We start from the raw sequence: 22,334 nt of genomic DNA, 5'->3' as shown, positions 1-22,334 counted from the left end.
ACAGGTGGAAGGGGGAAGCAAAGGATGTATCAGCATCTTCTGATATGGTTGAAGGCAAACATGTAGAAGCAGAAGGGTCTAGGGCTGATGTGCAAGATAAAAAATGTGAGGTGTTACTGGACAGCTGTGGGTCCTGTGGGTCAAAGGAAGGTGGAATGTCTGTTTGGCTATGAAATTTGGCAGTGGATCTCCACTCAGGCTAAAATGATATCTACAATGACTTTATTCAAAAAAGTACTTGAAGTAAAACCATTTTATGTAACTGCCTAATGTTCTGCCATCACATTTTCTATAGCCTCACATCAGAATCAGCTTAATTTTCCAGGTTTGTGCACACAGACAAGGAACCTGACTTCATTTCCACTATGTCCTCGAAATTGAATATAAATATATAAAAAGCGAAATAAAAAAAAATCATTTTGCAAATATGCTTATATAGTGTTTTTACAGAACAGAAAGACAAAGTTGAATATGTCCAAGTATGCATAGTATCGATTCGGGCACTCTGACACGTTTCACATGGGACAGTTATTGCAGTTGCACAGCAATGTCTGTCTACATTGAATCTGATGGTGAAAGCCTGGAAATGATGAGAGGAAAATCTGAGAAAAATATCCAGAATCCAGCAGGTTTGGGGATTTATCATACAAAACAGAATAGATCATTCTACAGAAAACCAAGTTAGCATAATAGTGCAGTGTCAGCAATATCTTAGCAGACAGATGAATTTCTAATTCTTGAAACAGCTTTATCTGTGGACATAATCTGTCATTATCATTGGAGCAACAAACAAATTTATCATGACACACAAGCTGGAGTACGGAGGTTAGAAAAGAAACATGAGGATCTATAATAATGCGCACCACAGATGCAACGGTCTGTTGGCTCTAAGCGTCATAATGCACAGATTTTCTACAACCTCTGACAGGAAATCAAGTCCGGTTTCAACAATGCTGAGACATCCTTATAAAGGCATCATGGGCTGGTGGACCTCTACATTCTGCTTAGAACATCACAGAGGAACGCGTGTCTATTAATTGATTTATTAATGAAGAATATACTTCATAAGGGATATATACAAAAAAAATTTGTTTTTCTATGAAAAGAAAATGTCCAGGAGGAGTTTCTAAAATATAAATAATGAGATACAGAGTGGCTGGCAACCATGTGCTATGAGGACTTTGCTCTTTTCCACTCTGATCTTAAACCCAAAAGGCTGGGCGGAGATGTCCATATTTTGCGTCATCGTCAAAAACAGCACTGTTGTCAGCAAACTTAGGACTCATCACAAACTGGGTTTTCCATAAAACAAGTATGGTAATTAAAACACATCATTAGGGCCAAATTCGTTTGCTTCTGCATGAAGCTGTCCGGACTTCTGGTGATGTTTTAAGTTATTTTATTCAGAGATTAAGAAAACTCTGAAGCAGGGGTGTAAAGTCCAGGGGCCATTTGCACCCCTCTAAATGACTTTGTGCATTCCCCCAACCACAATTCTAAGATGGAGTAAATCTGGAATGCAAGCTCAGCCGGTTGAGGCAGATGGACACTATTTTATCTTTTTGGGCAACAGTTTTACACACAAATCAAGTCTTCTTATAATATAAAAAGGTTGGATAAAACACAAATTATTTCTCCTTCATTTACCAGGTTTCTGCATCCATCTTGTTTCCATATTAAATAAAACCACAAACATCCAGCAACGTTTACCTGCTTGGACACCAGAATTTTTGTCTTAACTTGACGATTTTGGTCTTAATGGCTAAAAGTTTGGACACTACTGCTTGAAAGTGTCCATAAACTCTGAAGAGGGAAATTTATTTTTGTAGCAGAAAACGGATATATAAGAAAATCAGGAAAATAATAGTTGGGTTCTTCCAGGTGTTGCTGCTGCGGTGTGGGCTCTGTGATACATTTATAACGACACAAATATTGAAATTCATCAGCCAGGGCTGGGGGAAGGGCTGGTCCTCATTTTTAATCCAAAACAGAATGGGGGGAACCTAAATGTGCACACTGAACACCCAAGCAACATCCCAGCAGGAAAATGATGTCAGCTCCACAGTGTAAACAGAGATAGTTGAGCCACCAATCAGCACACGCTCTTTAGCAAATTACAGAGAAAATTAGAGTGTGAAGGAAGGATGAAGGGATGAAGAGCGAGAGGGAGAAGCTTTTCCGCAGATTACAGAACAGCCACAGATTATGGCCTCCGGATTATGAGGGTTTGACCAGAGCATAGAAAAAAAGAGAAAGGAGAGGCAAAGAGACAAGCAAGCTGTTTTCTCCAAGTCCATTTCAGAGTGTTTGTTGGATTTATTCCACCTGAAAGATGCTGTTTCTCCAACATTAGTCACACAGAGAGGCCGTTACAACAATACACTGAATTACATGTAGGACAGAAAGACACTGCAATGATTTTATATATGTGTATAGATAGATAGATAGATAGATAGATAGATAGATAGATAGATAGATAGATAGATAGATAGATAGATAGATAGATAGATAGATAGATAGATAGATAGATAGATAGATAGATAGATAGATAGATAGATAGATAGATAGATAGATAGATAGATCTTTTATATTTGTTTTTGTAGTTGACTGAGTAAAGGAAAAGGAGACAATAAAATCAAGAACAAATTAAATTCTGTAAGTGCAACAAATTCAATGGCTGTTAAATTCAACCCTAGATTGAGCCCTAAAATCTAAAATGGAATGATCCCCTTTAAATACAGATAAAAAAAAACAATTTGCACAAAGTTTGTAAAAAAAAATCTAATACTGACTATTCAGCTTTCTTAGGTTTTGAAAAAAAAATTTATTAAAAAAATTATAATATTAAAACTCAAAAGTGTAATAACTTATTAAACCAAGGTTATTCTCTATAAACTCTTAAAATAAGATCTAGTGAATTTATTTATTTCATTTCAAGTTTATTTTATCAGAGAAAAGACATAAAACAATGTTACATTTAAAAGAAACCATTGTCCTGTCTGTAGGCCATCTAGCCACATGACAGAAAATCACAGCTTTTATACAAATCTTTTTCACTGGTGCCAATGATCTGCGAGGATGCTGCATGAGCTAAACTAGAAGAAGCTCTGCAAGGTTGCTTTGAGGCTACAGACTGGGACGCACTGTGCCAGCCACATGAAGAGGACATCAATGCCATGACTAAGTGTGTAACCACTATATAAACTTCTGTGTGGATAACATCATCCCCACCAGAATCATGAGATGCTTCCCCAATAACAAACCCTGGATCACCAGTGACCTGAAGGACCTGCTTAACAAGAAAAATAGAGCCTTCAGAGAGGGAGACAGATAATTATTGAGGAGAAGCAACTTAAAGTCAAGATAAGAGACAGCAAGGAGGTGTACAAGAGGAAGCTGGAGGGCAAGCTCCAGCAAAACAATATCAGAGATGTGTGGTCTGGGAGGAAGAAGATCACAGGCTTCAAGCAGAAGGATAATCAGACCGATGGAGGTCTGGACAGAGCCAATGAACTGAACACATTCTTCAATAGGTCCAGTTCAGAAACAAGCTCAGCATCCTCCTCTCCTGCTCACAGCCAAACAGACATCCCACCCTCCTTTGACCCACAGGACCCACGGCTGTCCAGTAACACCTCACATTTATATCTTCCACCTCAGCCCTAGACCCTTCTGCTTCTACATGTTTACCTTCAACCATATCAAAAGATGCTGATGCTTCCTTTGCTTCCCCCTTCCATCTGTGTGTCTCAAGAAGTCAGGTGAAGATGCAACTGGAGAAACTGAATAGGAATAAGGCTGCAGGTCCAGATCATGTCAGCCCTAGAGTCCTGAAGGTCTGTGCAGAGCAGCTCTGTGGGATTCTGCAGCACCTCTTCAACCTTAGCCTGGCCCAGAAGGTTTCAGTGTTTTGGAACACCTCCTGTCTTGTTCTGGTACCAAAGAAAACTCACCCATCAGACCTCAGTGACTATAGACCTGTTGCCCTGACATCTCACATCATGAAGGTCCTAGAGAGACTCCTGTTGGCCCACCTGAGTAAGCAAACAGTAAACCTTCAGGACCCCCTTCAGTTTGCTTATTGCTGTGGAGTTGGAGTTGGAGTTGAAGATGCCATCATACACCTGCTTCAACAAACCCACTGTCATCTGGACAAAGCCAGCAGCACTGTGAGGATCATGTTCTTGGATTTCTCCAGTGCATTTAACACAATCCAACCTGATTTGCTTTGTCAGAAACTCCAGAAGACTCAGGTGGAGGCCTCAACAATCTCCTGGATCAAAGACTACTTGACAAACAGACCACAGTTTGTGAGACTGAAGGGTTGTGAGTCTAACCAGGTAGTCAGCAGCTCAGGAGCACCACAGGGGACTGTACTCTCACCATTCCTTTTCACTCTGAACACCTCAGACTTCCAGTACAAGACAGACTCCTGTCATCTGCAGAAATACTCGGATGATTCTGCAGTCGTGGGGTGGATCAGAGATGGACAAGAAGCTGAGTACAGGAAGGTGGTGGACCGCTTTGTGGCATGGTGTGGAAACAATCATCTCATTTTGAACGTGACTAAAACAAAGGAGATGATTGTAGATTTTAAGAGAAACAGGAATAATGCAAAAACTATTTCTATTATGGGAGAAGAAGTGGAGGTGGTGCAGGAGTATAAATACCTCGGTGTTCACCTGGACAACAGGCTAGAGTGGAGATGCAACTGTGAAGCCATCTACAAGAAGGGACAGAGCAGACTGTACTTCTTGAGGAAGCTTAGGTCCTTTGGTGTTTCCAGCGAGATGCTGCAGATCTTCTATAAGTCTGTTGTGGAGAGTGTGATCTATTCTGCCATCATCTGCTGGGGAAGCAACATCAGAGCCAGGGACTTAAAAAAGCTCAACAAGCTGATAAAAAAGGCTGGCTCTGTTCTGTGGACTCCTCTGGAACCTCTGGAGATCATTGTGGAAAGACGGATTCTTCATAAAATGAAGAACATTATGGAGAACCCTGAGCATCCTCTTCATGAGACTGTCCTACAACAACGGAGTGTGTCTTCAGTCAGAGGCTTCTTCAGATCTGCTGTAAGACAGAGCTGAATGTTTATGGTCCTGTTTGCGATAACTTACTTTGTATTGTTCGTAAAATTTTACATTTCAAGAAGATTTAAAAAATAAAAAGTGTCCATGTTCATCAAATCATCTAAGCTGGAGGGCCAAATTTGAATAATTCTTGAACTGTGGTCAGGGGTCACTCAAAATCATTCCAAGGGCGATAAATGGCCATGCTTTTGACACCCCTGAACTGAACTGTATTTTATGCTTTTCCTCTTAATGCATCTAGTTTTAAAACCACATTAGGACATTTTCAGGTTCTGTCAATTCTCATTAATACAGTCAAATTCATCCCATGAGGTTAATTTTTGTATTAAAAATGTGTTTTTGTTGGTGTGTAGTCTTAAATTTCGTGTTTTCATTATCTGTAAGCAGAAAATCATCATAATTAACAGAAAGGTTTGAAACATCAGCCTGTGGGTAATTAATCTAAATACAGTGTTTTATTTAGTGAACTGAGTTACTGAAATAAATCAACTTGCAATAATTTTCAGATTTACTGAATATGACTGTATATGTGATGTTATTTACATCTTAAAAGAAAAAACAGAAACCAAGGTATCAGAAATGCTTGTTTAGTTTATCTTGATTTCCACCTAACCTTCTTATGGCTGCAGTGAAGAAGTTCTTCAAAGGCAGACTTGTTGCTTTAATGTTTTCACAGACAAACTGTTGATTTAACACCAACAGGAAGGAGTCAAACAGCAGAATGTGTCTTCAGTTGGCACAGAATTCAAGTTTAAATTTTATTTGTTTTTTAAAATTATTCTTATTTTTCTCTTTCAGAGCTCCTCGGAGCAGCGAAGAGGGTCAATGTCAACATCCAGGATGCAGACGGGTAAGGGCCCAACAGCTTGTTTTGTTCCCTCCTGTCATCATCACTCCCTTCCTTTATTCTTATACACATTTTCAGAGAGACAGAAAAAACAACTAAACACACAGTAGCTAAAAGGAGTAGATCCTTCAAACCAAGAACACATTAAGCTGTCATTTATCCATGTTATAACAGGTTTAATAGGTGTTTTTCTGTCCGATCACAGAACGGTGTTAGTTTTTAAACAATATGGCCATATAGCAGCATAAGCAGTGTCGCATTAATGTTGGTGTTTAGTCCACACACAGTAGTGATAAAGTCTCTATATAAAGTCTTCATACCCCCTAAACCTTTCACATTAGAACTATAAATTTGATTTATTTTTATTGGATTATATATAATAGACCAAACAAACTAGAGGATCATTTTGAAGTGGAAATTCAGTTTTGACAACATGAAATAATTGAATGCATATTAAGCACCTCTGCCCCCCAACCTCAGAAAGGAGGACACAAAGACAGGTGCATCACCAGCCCTATTTGAATTGCACCTTCAGCCCTAACTCAATACTTAGTGTGGGATTGCTTCTGTCTTAGTAAAGGAGCAGCCAATCAAAAAACTGGTTCTGCCCTGTTTCCCCTGATTGACAGGCCAAGTCATTCAGTTGAAAAGTGGTATTATGAAATAAATAGGCCATGGGGAGAAATTACCCTTTTAAAATAAAAGCTGGCTTTTTTAAATAAAAGCTGACTTAAAAAATGACATTTTGAAATAAAAAACTGGTGGAATTATAGAAAAATAGCCTCAACAATAATTTCAATGATTAAAAAATTCTATATGAAACTTTTATCATATTACAAAGCTGATTATAATAGGAAAATGAAATATATTTCATAATAATTAGCTGAGAATTTAATATGTGTTCAATTATTTCACAGTGTCATTGTCACATTATATGGCTATCTATTATTTATTGATGTAGATACTTATTTCATGTTTCATTTATTTAATTTTGAGCACTTTGGCATTCCATAAACCTGAGCCAGTTTAGGCTTTATTAAAATGATACTTTTAGGCCTAGCCTTAAAAGTTGACTGGAAAAAAAGTAATACATGTTTGTTTTTTTTTACATTTTTGATCCCCGCAAAAAATCTGAAAATTAGAGCTAGATTAAGTCAATCTGTACCTTCAGAAGTCACCTACTTTAAGTCTAATTTATTCTCAGGATAAGTACACCTGTTCTCTAAAGGCCTCTGAGGTTTATTAAGCACCAGAGAGGCCCATAGTAACTCTGGAGGAGCAACAATGATCCACAGCTCAGGTGGGCAAATCTGTTGTCAGGACAACTTTAGTCGTTTACATTAAAAATCCGGCTTTTATATAAAGGACACAACAAGCAAGTGGAAGAAGGTGCTCTGGTCAAATGAGACCGATATTAAACACCTGCCCGTGGGGGGCAATGGTGATGGAAGTATCATGTTGTAGGGGGCTTCTCTTCAGTAGGGACACGGACGTGGGTCAGAGTTGATGGGAACCAAAGGAAGTAAGAATGGGGCGGGGTGTCACCCTCCATCTGGACAATAACCCTAAACACACAGAGAGAACTACAATGAGATGGTTTGGATCACAGCATATTCTTTTTTTAGAACAGCTCAGTTAAAGTCCCAATCTCCTCCAGTGGGGGGTTAGTATGAAAACAATGTGTCCCTTTCCTTCCCCTTTATAATGATGTGCTTCTTTGTCCTAGTTTACCACATAAAATCCAACTGAAACACATAAAGGTTTGGGTTGTAACATGACAAAATGTGGAAAGTTCAAGGGGTATGCATGAATAGGTTTGCAGAACAGTATGTAGATCAGTACCACTGTGACAGCACCTGGTATCTCAGAGTTAAACTGAAGCTTTCACCTCTAAGAGATGGAGGAGAGCGGTAAGCAAGACTAAAGTGATAATGTTTAAATACATCCATTGTTATTAGATTGATTTAGCCTGGTTAGTGAGTGCAACAGCTGGAAACCCCACTGGTTTTCCGGCTCGTAACTGGAACACAGTTATGTTGGATGTGACGTGATTCCCAGATCCAGGTTTAGATTTTTCTGGGTAAATGGAACGCAGCAGAAATGGAGGAAGGCAGAAAAGGTTGGATCACGACAAGACACCTGTGTGATCCTGAGAAAGAAAGAAACTACCTGGAATACTTGCAGCTTATCCGCGTTCAGCTATCCGCTGTGACTCACACATCCTTCACTTAAATCTGGATTTTTCCAAATGAAACCTTAAGGATGGTAAATAATTAGTATATCAAGGCAGATGGAGACTTTCCAAGTTTTAATTTGGTCATGCGGCGTTATGTCGCTGTATTTGGATGTATGCACATGCTTGGATTGTAACCGCCTTCCATTTCGCTCCATCAAATAACAAGAATCTTTGTATTGTGTTGGTGGAAATCAGATAATTGGACTCCCTGTTTAATGGCTAATGACTCGTTGATTTGACTCCAGGGACCGGCTCTTATATTCACAGAGGACCTATTAGACTCACACAAACCCACTCATAGATGGCCTGTGTGTACTCTCCACTCCAGGGTAGTAAGATTGCTTATTAATGGAAGTAGGTCACCCCCCCCCCCCCCAACATGTGAGCCCGGCTGCCTGCCTCACCCCCTCCCATCTTTCACATAGAGCCGTGGGGTGGAGCAGCTGTACGATGGAGATTAATTCAGCAAAGTTACAGTCAGAGTTCACGCTGATGCATGTACGTGAATATGTTTATTTTCCTGCTGAATATGTGTCTGTGTGAAGGCTGTCGCCGCTGCACCACGCTGCCCTGAGTGGGAACAAGGACCTGATCTCTCTGCTGTTGGAGGCTCAGGCGGCTGTGGATATCAAAGATCATAAAGGTAAAAATGTACACAGATCCCCGGGTTCACACAAAATAAACACAAACTCAAATCATAACATTAAAATAAAAAAACTGGAATCCTGAGTGAGCTTGTTGAAAATGAAATAACCTTTTTTTCCATGTGTGTCTGAAAGAGAGAGGAGCGACAGATTTGTTTGCACGGTAAATAGTAGAAAACAGAGAATAAAAGCTTCATGGCTGCACAACCAAGAGCCAAATGGCATCAGAGCAGGAAAATATCTCCAACTAACGATGCCGGATTCTGGTGGAAGAAAAAGAGGAAATCTCAGGGCAGATGGGAGTTATAATCCCTGCAGGATGTTGGCCTAGTCTCTCTGCACTCTCAGTCATTCGTGCCCCCGCGTGTCTCTAAATACAGACATACACCTGTCCGGCGTATTTACCACACGGCCTCACCTCCTCAGCGGGAGTTTTTCTGTACCAGACGTAATGGGGAAACCGATCCGAAGTTCATTGATTGGATAGGATCGGAGACCCTGGCTGTGTTGCTCCATTTCCAGCGACATGCTCTGCCAACATTATGTGACATAATTTCAAAAATACTGAAGTCAATTTTTTAGGAGGTTTTACAATTTGCTGACAGAAATTCTGAAGGGCTTACCGCCACATCCTTTCATTAAACTTATTTTACTTGCAGATGATCTTAGAGGGAATTATGAAATATTCAGCTTGCGTGGGCCGGATTTGTTTGTCTTACACCTTTAACCCTTCCTCTGTTAATATTATACAGTATTACTGTCTGCCTCAGATGTTTATAACGCTTTATTATGCTTGCATATAGTTTAGGACTTTTTGAAAACTTGTAATAGGTTTTTACTTTTATTAGTTTCTATTGCCACTGCAGCTTAGTACAAAATTAATAAATAAACCTGCAAAAAGCTGCAACAATTTACAGAATCTTTATGTTACAGTTTCATCCACACTTAGTGGCACCCCTGACAAAGAGCTGTTGAAAAAACCTCAAAATAGATTGATCCTTTATTTCAGCAGCACAATCTCACAATCTTAGAGGGAATATTTAAACTTCAATTTGAAGTTGAATGCAGGTGAGGTGTGAAAAAGATGCACAAAGTTTTTTTACAAAATCACAAATAACTGCACCTCAGACAGACAGAAAATTCCTGTGAAATTCCTGAAGTTTGCAGATGACTCCACTGTTATTGGTCTGATCCAAGACCATGACAGGTCTGCACACAGACAGGACACTACACTGGTGTGGTCAGAACCACCTGGAGCTTAACCCACTCAAAACTCACCATCCTCAACAACAGTGTGTCTACTGTGGATCACTTCTGGTTCCTAGGAACTACCTTTTCTCAGAACCTGAGATGGCTGTCACATATAGACACTGATTGGAAGAAGGCCTTGCAGAAAATGTTCTTCCTGTGTCAACCTTCCACAGGGGCTGCTGTGCATCTTCTACACTGCCATCATCCAGTCTGCCCTGTCCATCACTGTGTGGTTTGGTTCATCCACAAAACAGGACAGGTCCAAACTACAACAAACAATCAGGTCTGCAGAGAGGATCATCGGAGCTGACTTGTACTGACTTGTACTATGGTCTATGGCAGTGGTTTTCAATCCCGGTCCTCAGGAGCCACTGTCCTGCATGTTTTAGGAGTTTCCCTGCCTTCACACACCTGACTTAAATAAATGGGTAATTAACAGGTTTTTGAGGAGGTAATGCAATTATTTGATACAGGTGTGCTGGAGCCGGGACACATCTAAAACATGACGGACAGTGGGTCCTGAGGTCTATGGTCAGGGGTGGGAGTCTGTGAGCAAAAGGTTGGGGGGCCACAATTAATTTCAATTTTAGGAAATAAGAACTCAAAACATTTTCACTTAAAGGCTAATGGGAGGTATAGGAGTGTCCTTTTCCTGTGTGTGCATTGGATTGCACCGTTTTCTCCCACGACAGTCAGCCTTAGTAGTGCGTCATCTAACTGATGGTTGTGTCAGTCTCTAAATATCACGGTTCCAGTGGGAACCTAAGGTGGAAGCCTCTATTTGTTGGCCTGTTGTGAAAATGGCTGAGTTAAGGTGAACTGAAGCCTGAAAAGTTACTCCTTACCAAGGTCCCACCTTCCCAATGACCATTATATTTATGCTCTGACCATTCATTCATTATTTCAGAAGATTTCCCTTATATGCAGTAGAAGTTGTGTGGATTGTTTCTTGTTTGTTAGTCTTTGTGTTTGGTTTTTGTTTCTTAATAATCAGTAGTTGTTTACTAACAATACATTTCAACTTTGATTCTAGTATTTACTCAAGGTGATTTTCTTAAAATCTTAAGCTGATGTTTCATAGCTTTGGTTGACTGAAAATTAATTGTCCTCATGCTGCAAAACAACAGTTGGATTTGATGAAACAAAGAGGCAATTCTCTTACAGAAAGCTCTGCTGATTTTGTTTTACCCCGTTTACCATCCTGTTTACTGTGTGCGGGGCCAAGATAAATTTGGGTGCCTTTGTTTGTCACAGTTCCAGTTGTTTTCCTTTTTAATTAATGATCAGACTGTAGATATTCCCAAATTAAGATAGCATGCTATTTTCTTGTTGTCATTTCCTGACTTACGAAGACAAGCATATATCTGCCTTACCTAAATTGTAGGTTCTCTCTGTTTTTGTCTTGTAGAATGTTTCCTATCATATTTATACCCTGGAGACACAGGACAACATGGCTACCCACTCTGACCTGTCCTGTACATGTTGGGATTTGTAGATTTGGTAGTTTCTCTACTGTCTAGTCACGGGATGGATATAATACATATAAAATAGGAACTTCTATTGTTATTTTTAGGAGTAGGCTAAAAATTATGCAGGTAAAGACTTGATTGGATGATGGGCTTGTAGCGCACATAGCAAGTGTTTTGTTAGATTTCCACCAAACAATTGGGGCCCAATGGGTCACAGGCTCTTCACAATAACTAGTCAGCTCTGCTTTGGTTCCTTTTTGCATGGTGTGACGCCTCGTTTCCGCAGAACAGTTTATGCCTGAGTATATAAACATGTTCTGACATGAAAACAGTTTTGAAATTTACATCAGCATTTAATAAGTGGTTCACTCACTGCGGTCCCCCCCCCTAAACAATCGGTGCCACTGAAGAAAAAAGTCTTGTGTTTAAATGTCACAAAGCATCTAAACAAATGCTTACTACAAATGTTTAACTATTTTCTTGAAGGCCTCCAGCCCTGCAGTGGACTGGCAGCTTTCTGCAGTCTGTTCAGGGTGTGCCCTACTTTTTTGCTAGTTGGCAACTGGGATAGACTCCCTACCCCAACTGCCTTACAAGACTCTAAATATTTATTTATTTTTAACATTGTTATTTTGCATAGTACATTTTTGACTTTAATGAGAGCATCATGTCATTTCAAGTAAAGACGCTCAAGGGCAAGCCAAGTCACTGGTTATCAGTATTCAAGTCAAAGTCGAGTCATAAGTCTTTTCTGATATAACCAAGTAAAGTCTCAAGTAATCAGATCTGTGACTTGAGTCTGACTCGTATAAAGCCATCATGTCCAAGTCCACACCTCTACTGAATACTAAATAAACACATGACTAACAGGTTCTCTCTAAACGTTGGACATCCACAAACTTCTTGCTTTTTTGGCTGTTTAAGGTTTAAACATCTTGAAAATTAGACTTTTAGATCTTGCTCAGGTTTAACCTAAACAAATATAGAAAGTGAGACTTGGTTAGTGTTTTATATCAACCCTAACCCACTGTCAACCACATTTAGCCATCAGTAGAAGTCTTTTTGTGCACATTTTCCACCTTTTACTTTTCAACCATAATTTAATGTTGTTTTGTACGTCATTTCTTCTCTGTCTGTTATTTGCTAGTGTATTTCTTTTCCTGATTGCTCATACTTTCTTCAGATTCAAATTCAAACTATAGAAAGTTGGATATAATCCCTCCTTTTGGCACACTCTCTTCTGCCTGGCTAAGGTTAATCATTCAACACAATCCAGATCCAAACAGGATGTTAGGGTCAGCCCTGGTGATTAACCGACCAGTCACAAATACACTGAAAATACAAGCCCAACAGTAACTCTATGCATTACATTAACGTTCAGCATGGACTCCTGCTTTACTTGCACTGCCATACTTGCACAATGATCACCTGCACTGTTGTATTGCTCTTGCATCTTTTACTGCTCTATATTTACTCTCACTCACTTAAAACTGTGCACATATATTTATATTATATTGTAGATATGTTTATACTGTTTAATTTGTATGTCCAAAAACGTACTTGGCAATAAAGCTTTTCTGATTCTGATTCTGATTTTTTTATTTTTTATTTTTTATTATTTTTTTTATTTCAGACAATGATTTCGGTAAATAAATCAATTTCAGAAATGCTTATAACAAACGAACAAATATCCAAATACCATACAAAAAAGTGTTTGGTAAACATTAAATTAAATTTCCAGTTCCAAATAAATTAAATTAACTTAAACACAAATAGCAACCAGTAAAATAAACATAAAATAAACATATTCCAACAAGCAAACTTGTCAGTATATTTAACCTGAGATCTGACATTGATTATTAATTAATATAAATTGTCTGAAAAGGGGTATGAAGAAGTAAAACTTATTTTTAATACCCCTTCTCCCTCTAATTGCACTTAAATTAACTGAGTAACCTTCCTAATTAACATCTATGTTTTTGATCCAGAATTCACAAACCAAAAACTAATAAATAAATATATATACACAATTATCTATATATATACATATACACACATATACACACATATACACATATATATATCTACACATATATACATACATACACATACACATACATACATGCATATATACACATGCATAAATACCCACACGCATACATACACATACACACATACATATATATATATATACACACATACATACATATACACATGTACACATACAGACAAACATGTACCTCCACATATGTACATGTAACTGCACACATGCATACCTACACTCACAGAAACACACCACACATTAGGCCTAAATCCACATTCACATTCTTGTATATCGGCACTTAGAGACCCCCCCCCAAATCATCAGAGCCACAATCCAACACCACAGCTCCACCACCACCAGCTCCCCCCACCAATCCCAACCCCACACCCCATAGCGCAAGGTGGCAGACAAGATCCCCAGGACCCCCCTGAACTACCAAGCCGTCCACAAGAGTCCCCTGAACCCCGACCTGCCCCCCACCACCACGAGGCACAGAGCGAGGAGCAGCGAGAGAAGCCAGGCTGCAACAACTGCAGCGTCAGGCTGCAGCTACAGAGTACCAGAAGCAAAGAAGAGGGCCCCGCACCCCCATGCACCCCATGCAAACACACAGCAGAAACACAGACACGCACACACACACACACACACACATACATACCGTGCTCAGATGAGATACCATTCACCTCGCCTCTTCATCCCAGTACATGTTGAAAAACATCAGTTGTAGTCTTTTTTTAAACAGACTCATGCTTGGACATTGCTTCAGCTCTTTTTGGAGTTTATTCCAGACCTTCACACCACTGACTGAAATGCACATTCTCTTCATGGTGGTTCGAACCCTCAAGGTTCTGAAATTGAGATTTTCCCTATAGTCATAACCCCCCACTCTATCAGTGAACAGCTTTTGAATATTTTCTGGTAGTTGTTTATTTCTATCTTTATACATCAGCTGAGCTGTTTGAAATTCTACCAGATCTGGGAGTTTGAGGAGGCGGGACTCTATAAATAGTATGTTAGTATGGTCGTGGAATCCTGCCTTATGAACCATTCTGATGGCCCTTTTTTGTAATGTGCATAACGGTCGCAGTGAGGTTTTATAGGTGTTGCCCCATATTTCCACACAATAGCTCAAGTAAGGTAATATAAGTGAACAATACATAATATGAAGAGCATCATGATTTAGAAAATATTTAGCTTTGCTGAGAACAGCAATACTTCTGGATATTTTTGTTTGAATGTATTTTATATGAGGTCTCCAGCAAATCTTATTGTCTATCATTACTCCCAAAAACTTAATTTCCTTAACTCTCTCTACTGCTATATTATCTATTAGGATCTGAACATCTGTTCTTCTTCCGCAGTTTCCAAACAACATAAACTTGGTTTTATCCAAATTTAATGATAATTTGTTCATATCAAACCATATCTTAAGTTGACATAACTCTAAGTTGATTTCAGCCATAAGCTGATCCAAATTATCACCTGTACAAAAAATATTAGTATCATCTGCAAACAAAACAAATTTAAGTACTTTAGAAACTTTACAGATGTCATTAATGTAAATAATAAACAATCTTGGCCCCAGTACTGACCCCTGGGGAACACCACAAACAATGTCCAAGCATGGTGACCGGCAGTCACCCATTTGCACAAATTGTTGCCTGTTGCTTAGATAACTTTCCATCCAGTGCAGAACTACTCCCCGGATGCCATAGCGCTCCAATTTCTTAATTAATATTTCATGATTTATTGTGTCAAAAGCTTTTTTGAGATCAATAAATACACCAACTGCCGATTTCTTATTATCTAAGGCGCCAGTGACTTCCTCTATCAATTCCATGACTGCCATTGCTGTAGATCTTTGTGATCTGAATCCATACTGACTTTCAGAAAGCAGATTATGTTTATTAATGAATGTATCTAGTCTACTCACAAATAATTTCTCCAAAATTTTGGAAAACTGTGGAAGTAGAGAAACAGGCCTATAATTTGTGAAATGGTGTCTGTCCCCATTTTTATAGAGTGGAATAACTTTGGCAATTTTCATCTTTTCTGGAAATTTACCCGATTGAAGTGACAGATTACAGATGTAAATCAGAGGCTGGACAATTTCCTCAATTACCTTCTTGATTATTGTCATATCAATACCATCACAATCAGTTGACCTTTTGCTTTTACATTTATTGACGATATCTATAATTTCTTTTCCTCCCACAGCAGTGAGAAACATAGAAAAAGGATTTCTACTGATTAATGTTTCATTCAGAGCTCCAGTTGTTGTAGGATCAGGGATTTTTTCTGCCAGTTTGGGTCCCACAGTCACAAAAAATTTGTTGAAATTATGAACAACGTCATTACTCTCCTCCAATTTGCCATCATTATCTATAAAAAATTCTAAAGCAGAGTCAAATCCAGGATATTAAAAACCATGCAAAAGTCTGAACTGAGTTGAAAATGGCAGATTTGAAGGTATAATGCAGCATGACTTGGAGTTGAGATTGTGTGGGAGAGAAAAAGATGGGGAGAATGGACAGAGCTGGGAGCTTGTCATAGTTTCCATAAGGAAATTTGAACCTCTCACTGGATTTCCCAACTCAGGGGGTTTCCTGAATTGTAGCAGACATCAGAGAGCACAGTAAAGTTAACAACTAGCACGAGGAACTGGTGACACACATTTGAAACTAAAGATGCATAACCAAAAGAAACTGATATAGGAACTTGAAAAGTAATTACTGGATCAAGACCAATTCCTAAAAACATAAAACAGTTGCGATACGTCAGCACTGTCTTGAAAGAAGTTGTTTTCCAGTTAAAAAGAAAATGTCAGCTTAGTTTCACTGACCTGGCATTTCAGCTGGGCTTCGCCTTTTGGCAACATTTCCTTAACAAAAACATAGCAAAGAAGGAGGAAATTAGGCAAATTGTTATTTCCACAGCAGGGCTTCTGATTAATCTTTGGAAGACATTGGGGGTATTTCCAAAAGCTTCAAAGCCATTTTGTAAGGATTATCATATTTACATAAAATCTTAACAACTGTTATCTGTGAAGCACTAATAAAAAATGTATTATTCTGGCAGTCAGGACAAACGTCTCCCTTCCAGTAATAAACATAAAATAAGTCAAACTTCGACGTTCCATGTAGGTAATTCACATCTCCTTATATTGAATCTTAATTTTTTTAAACTCCTTTAGCAGATTTGTATCTTTATTCTATGACCACCTCCCTCCTACCAACTGAGCCGGGAGGCCCTCTTTACTTAGCCTGATAGAGATGCACAGAAAAATCGGCTGCTGAATTAGACAATTATTAACTTGATTTGCTCTGATGGGTCGAAACAAGTCTGTGGTCTGTTCAGGCTGTGAGAGAGAGCAAGGCTTTGAGCAGAAAACAGAAAGGCTGGAACATTCAACCTCTTTCTGTCAGGAGACATTGTGAATTTGGAAATGTTGACAGCCTTTTGGCAATCTTAGAGTTGAGGTAGGTACACAGAAGTGTTCATACCCCTGGCAGATTCAAAGGTTTAAAATAATCTTTCTATTCCGAACAGTGTGTATTTTTAACACTGAAGCATTGTTAATGTTTTGGAGCCCAGTCAGAGTCTCAGCTTAAATATGAATCTGGTGGGAGCTAAAGATTAGGGATAGGGCAAAGAGGCTTTCCAACTTCAGAGACCTGGACCTAATCACTAAAGATAAATGGTCAAAACACCAGAGGAAACATGTAGAAGCTAGTCGCAGTTATAAGAATAGTTTGAGTTTTGTAATTCTAACAATGTTTTTTGCCAATGATAATAGATGAGGGAATAAATACTTATTTAAAATAAATGATTTCAAAAATTACACCTTATATATATATATAAATATATATATATATATATATATATTTTGCTATCAGAAATAAACTTATTGGTTGAATGAAAGCAACTTTAAATCAAAATCTTCCAGGTGCATGAATAAATTTAGCTTAACTTTATCAACATTCTCTTGGTAACACACATGGAGATCGATGTTTTAATGCTAGTCATGCTAACATGCTAATTGCTAATACTAGTAAAGTTCTAAAGACATTTTACAATAGAAAATCTGATATCCTCAAAAAAATATTTTCTATGTAGTTACCTTCTTGTAAAATAGCTCCTGAAAAGAAATGAGAAGCAGCTGGAATTGGTTTCAAAGCAGATAAAAGCTTTATAAAAACCGAGAATGTGCATTATATGTGCATTATATCTGGTATCAAAACTGGAGGTTGAGTGGTTAAGTGAGAAAAATTAACAATTAGGGTTGTGCAATATGCCGCAAAAATGTGGGCATTGCAATAATAATGTGTGCAATATCACAAATAAGGCAATAATTGTTTCCTAATTAATTCTAAGTGTCACCAGTTAACACTTTGGATGTAAAAATAAGATCTTCACCCATATGGGTGAATCTCACTGCGGTTGATGCACTCACCTGACACAGATTACAGTGCCTCAGGTGTTAAAGGTCACAGAGTATCTTAGAAGCACATCCGAAAACGAGAGGAGGGAAGAAACTGGATTTATTGCAGCTATTGCAGATATTCTACCAGTTTGACCAATAATATTGCCATTTCTAATATTGTGCCGCTCTATTCACAATCCTAGCTTCTCAGAGGTTCTGTGTAACATCCTCTGTTTAGGGGTGTTGACAGTGACTCTCAGTTGATTTTCGCAGTGTTCTCAGAATCACCTTTAACATTTCTGCAAGAATTGCCCAGGTCCCTGCAATGTTCATGGCATACGGTATATTATGACACTGAAAACAGGGTTTGCTGCCCTTTGTCTCAACTTCCTGACTCAACAGTCCCTGGAGTGAGATGTTTGGACAAAGAATAGTTACAAAGGGCCATGAAGATGTTAACAATAAGAAGGGAAGTGTTTCCATGAAGGTGAACTGTGTGTCTGAAGCTGTTCAGAGAGATGGAAATCTTTGCCAACTTTATTGTTGCAATTAACAATTGTTCCTTATCATACATCTTATATTGTCGAAAATAATTGTAAAGAAATCCCCAGTGCCAAAATTATTGCCGTTCCTGCTGTCAAGGCTCTGTACAAGCCCTTACCTTCTTCCTCACTGTGCATGGTGGCAAGATAAACGTGGGTCCTCATTCAGCCTTGTTTACCACAAAGTTATTATTATTCTGACTGTGGAAATGGACAGATTTTGGCAAACAAGTGTTTTCTTGTGGCCATTTTCTAACTTAAAAGGATCAACATGCATATGCCTTACTGAAATCTAATGTTCTGTTGTCTTTCCCATTATGATTAGTGCCTATGAGAAACTGACCTCTTTCCCAAATTATGCTTGTATGTAATTAAAACAATAAGTCATAAATGAAAAATTTAATATTCTTAGTCACTCTGATCAACTTAAAAGAGACATTACGTTTAATCTTTTGGATCTGATACTGGGTGAAGGGTAATCAATGTTGCACCATTGATTTTGTTCATAACTATCTTTCTTCAAACATTATTTGTCCAATGAACAAATGTACTCCAATTGAAGGAATATTTTTACAAAATTAACAGTGAGATTCTACTACTGAAATAACCGATGAATGTATTTTAAGGGTTTTTAAACATCTTCATCATTTTACCAACAAGTGTGGAGGTTGTTACATGGTAATTAAGTTTGTAACACAGAAGCAAGCTAACATTGTTATTTTAAATGACTTTGCTTAAAAAGGGATTTCCTCATTTGGTAATTATTTCAGCTTCACTGAACTCCCATATTTTTAGTGTTGTTTTATACAGGGCAATAGCAAAGAAATCATCTTCTTTACCAGTAATTAAGTTTAGTGATTGAATGCAAGAAACCAATTAGTGTTTGCCTGATGTCTAATTGCAAATCGATTGCTACAAATGAGAAACTGTATTTGCATGTGTTCTAGTGCTCATCTTTGCGTCTGTGTGCATGTGCTTGTGGGGTCTTGTATGTCTGTCTCTGCGTGCTCTGTACGTGTGTGTTGGTTTGTGTAGGAATGCGTCCTCTGCATTATGCTGCATGGCAGGGGAAGACTGAACCAATGAAAATGCTGCTGAAAGCAGGCTCATCAGTCAACGGACAGTCAGATGAAGGACAGATCCCTCTCCACCTGTCAGCTCAGCACGGACACTATGATGGGGTAACTCTGTGTGTGTGTGTGTTTCTGTGAGGTGTGTGTGTTTCTGTTATCTAGAGCCAATGATGCCTGCATGAAATGGGTTTTCTACAAGAAAGGAGAATACAATATACCAGTAAAGTTTTTGTTTGTGTGTGTTACAGTCAGAAATGTTGCTACAACACCAGTCCAACCCTTGTATCTCAGATGCAGCTGGGAAAACTCCCCTGGACCTTGCCTGTGAATTTGGACGTGTCACAGTAAGTACTATAAACAAAAAGGACATTCTGAATTTAATTTATTTAAATTAACTATTGTCTTTATTTGGTGTTTAAAAGAATGTCTCAGTCTCCTAATAAAATGTCTAAAAATGACAAAATCAACAAAACAAATTGTTGTTATAAAGTCACAATTTAAATACAAAAATCTATCTAATTTTTCTCTTCAACAAGGTGTTTCATTTTAGGTCTATTTGCACCAGAGTTTGTGACATATTTAAAGATGCAACAGTTTTTTTTGTTTGTGCCATTTTGTATTTTTGTTGATACAGTGCCTTGCGAAAGTATTCGGCCCCCTTGAACTTTTCAACCTCTTGCCACATTTCAGGCTTCAAACATAAAGATATAAAATTCTAATGTTTTGTGAAGAATCAACAAGTGAGACACAATTGTGAAGTGGAATGAAATTTATTGGATGTGTCAAACTTGTTTAACAAATAAAAAACAGAAAAGTGGAGCGTGCAATATTATTCGACCCCTTTACTTTGAGTGCAGCAAACTCACTCCAGAAGTTCAGTGAGGATCTCTGAATGATCCAATGTTGTCCCAAATGACTGATGATGATAAATAGAATCCACCTGTGTTTAATCAAGTCTCCGTATAAATGCACCTGCTCTGTGATAGTCTCAGGGTTCTGTTCAAAGCGCAGAGAACATCATGAAGACCAAGGAACACACCAGGCAGGTCCGAGATACTGTTGTGGAGAAGTTTAAAGCTGGATTTGGATACAAAAAGATTTCCCAAGCTTTAAACATCCTAAGGAGCACTGTGCAAGCAATCATATTGAAATGGAAGGAGAATCAGACCACTGCACATCTACCAAGACCCGGCCGTCCCTCTAAACTTTCATCTGGAACAAGGAGAAGACTGATCAGAGATGCAGCCAAGAGGCCCATGATCACTCTGGATGAACTGCAGAGATCTACAGCTGAGGTGGGAGAGTCTGTCCATAGGACAACAATCAGTCGTACACTGCACAAATCTGGCCTTTATGGAAGAGTGGCAAGAAGAAAGCCATTTCTCAAAGATATCCATAAAAAGTCTCCTTTAAAGTTTTCCACAAGCCACCTGGGAGACACACCAAACATGTGGAGAAGGTGCTCTGGTCAGATTAAACCAAAATCGAACTGTTTGGCCACAATGCAAAACGATATGTTTGGTGTAAAAGCAACACAGCTCATCACCCTGAACACACCATCCCCACTGTCAAACATGGTGGTGGCAGCATCATGGTTTGGGCCTGCTTTTCGTCAGCAGGGACAGGAAAGATGGTCAAAATTCACAAATAAACGTATCCAGGTGTTGGAATGGCCAAGTCAAAGTCCAGACCTGAATCCAATCGAGAATCTGTGGAAAGAGCTGAAGACTGCTGTTCACGAACGCTCTCCATCCAACCTCACTGAGCTCGAGCTGTTTTGCAAGGAAGAATGGGCAAGAATTTCAGTCTCTCGCTGTGCAAAACTGATAGAGACAAACCCCAAGCGACTTACAGCTGTAATTGCAGCAAAGGGTGGAGCTACAAAGTATTAACGCAAGGGGGCCAAATAATATTGCACGCCCCACTTTTCAGTTTTTTATTTGTTAAAAAAGACACATCCAATAAATTTCATTCCACTTCACGATTGTGTCCCACTTGTTGTTGATTCTTCACAAAAAATGAGAATTTTATATCTTTATGTTTGAAGCCTGAAATGTGGCAAAAGGTTGAAAAGTTCAAGGGTGCCGAGTACTTTCGCAAAGAACTGTATATCTATGGATATTTAATCTATTAGCTATGCTTATATTACCCTATATATTCAATGATCGGCGATGACGATCATCCACCAAATGTTAGTTTTGTGAAATCAAATAGAAAAAAAACAACAGTAGAACTCCAGGCTATGTTTAATAGTAAAAGTAAGAGCATTTGCACACGCACAATGCGAAGGGAACTCAATGGATTGGGACTGAACAGCTGTGTAACCTTAAGAAAACCACTAATCAGTGAGGCTAACCGGGAAAAAAAAAGGCTTCAATTTGCTAGGGAGCATAAAGATTGGACTGTGGAGCAATGGAAGAAGGTCATATGGTCTGATGAGTCCAGATTTACCCTGTTCCAGAGTGATGGGCGCATCAGGGTAAGAAGAGAGGCAGGTGAAGTGATGCACCCATCATGCCTAGTGCCTACTATACAAGCCTGGAAGGGCAGTGCTATGATCTGGGGTTGCTGCAGGTGGTCAGGTCAGGGTTCAGCAACAGAATGTGTTCAAAGAATGAGGTCAGCTGACTACCTGAATAAACTGTATGACCAGGTTATTCCATCAATGGAGTTTTTCTTCCCTGATGGCACGGACATATTCCACAATGACAATGC

At 38.8% G+C, this 22,334-nt stretch overlaps 1 protein-coding gene across 3 annotated transcripts in view; it reads left to right on the top strand.

Moving 5' to 3' along the window:
- The window catches only part of si:dkeyp-9d4.3 (caskin-1), a 65,584-nt gene that overhangs the window by 19,832 nt on the left and 23,418 nt on the right, over positions 1-22,334 (top strand). For all 3 annotated transcript variants that reach the window (XM_047365912.1, XM_047365911.1, XM_047365913.1), the window contains exons 2-5: positions 5,889-5,940; positions 8,719-8,816; positions 19,582-19,727; positions 19,868-19,963. In XM_047365912.1, coding sequence (XP_047221868.1) covers positions 5,889-5,940; positions 8,719-8,816; positions 19,582-19,727; positions 19,868-19,963 — 392 coding nt within the window. The remainder of the gene's footprint in view (positions 1-5,888; positions 5,941-8,718; positions 8,817-19,581; positions 19,728-19,867; positions 19,964-22,334) is intronic.

The sequence above is a fragment of the Girardinichthys multiradiatus genome, chromosome 5, assembly GCF_021462225.1.
Source record: "Girardinichthys multiradiatus isolate DD_20200921_A chromosome 5, DD_fGirMul_XY1, whole genome shotgun sequence".
NCBI classification, from domain to species: Eukaryota; Metazoa; Chordata; class Actinopteri; order Cyprinodontiformes; family Goodeidae; genus Girardinichthys; species Girardinichthys multiradiatus.
This window is presented reverse-complemented; position numbering and strand designations above follow the sequence as displayed.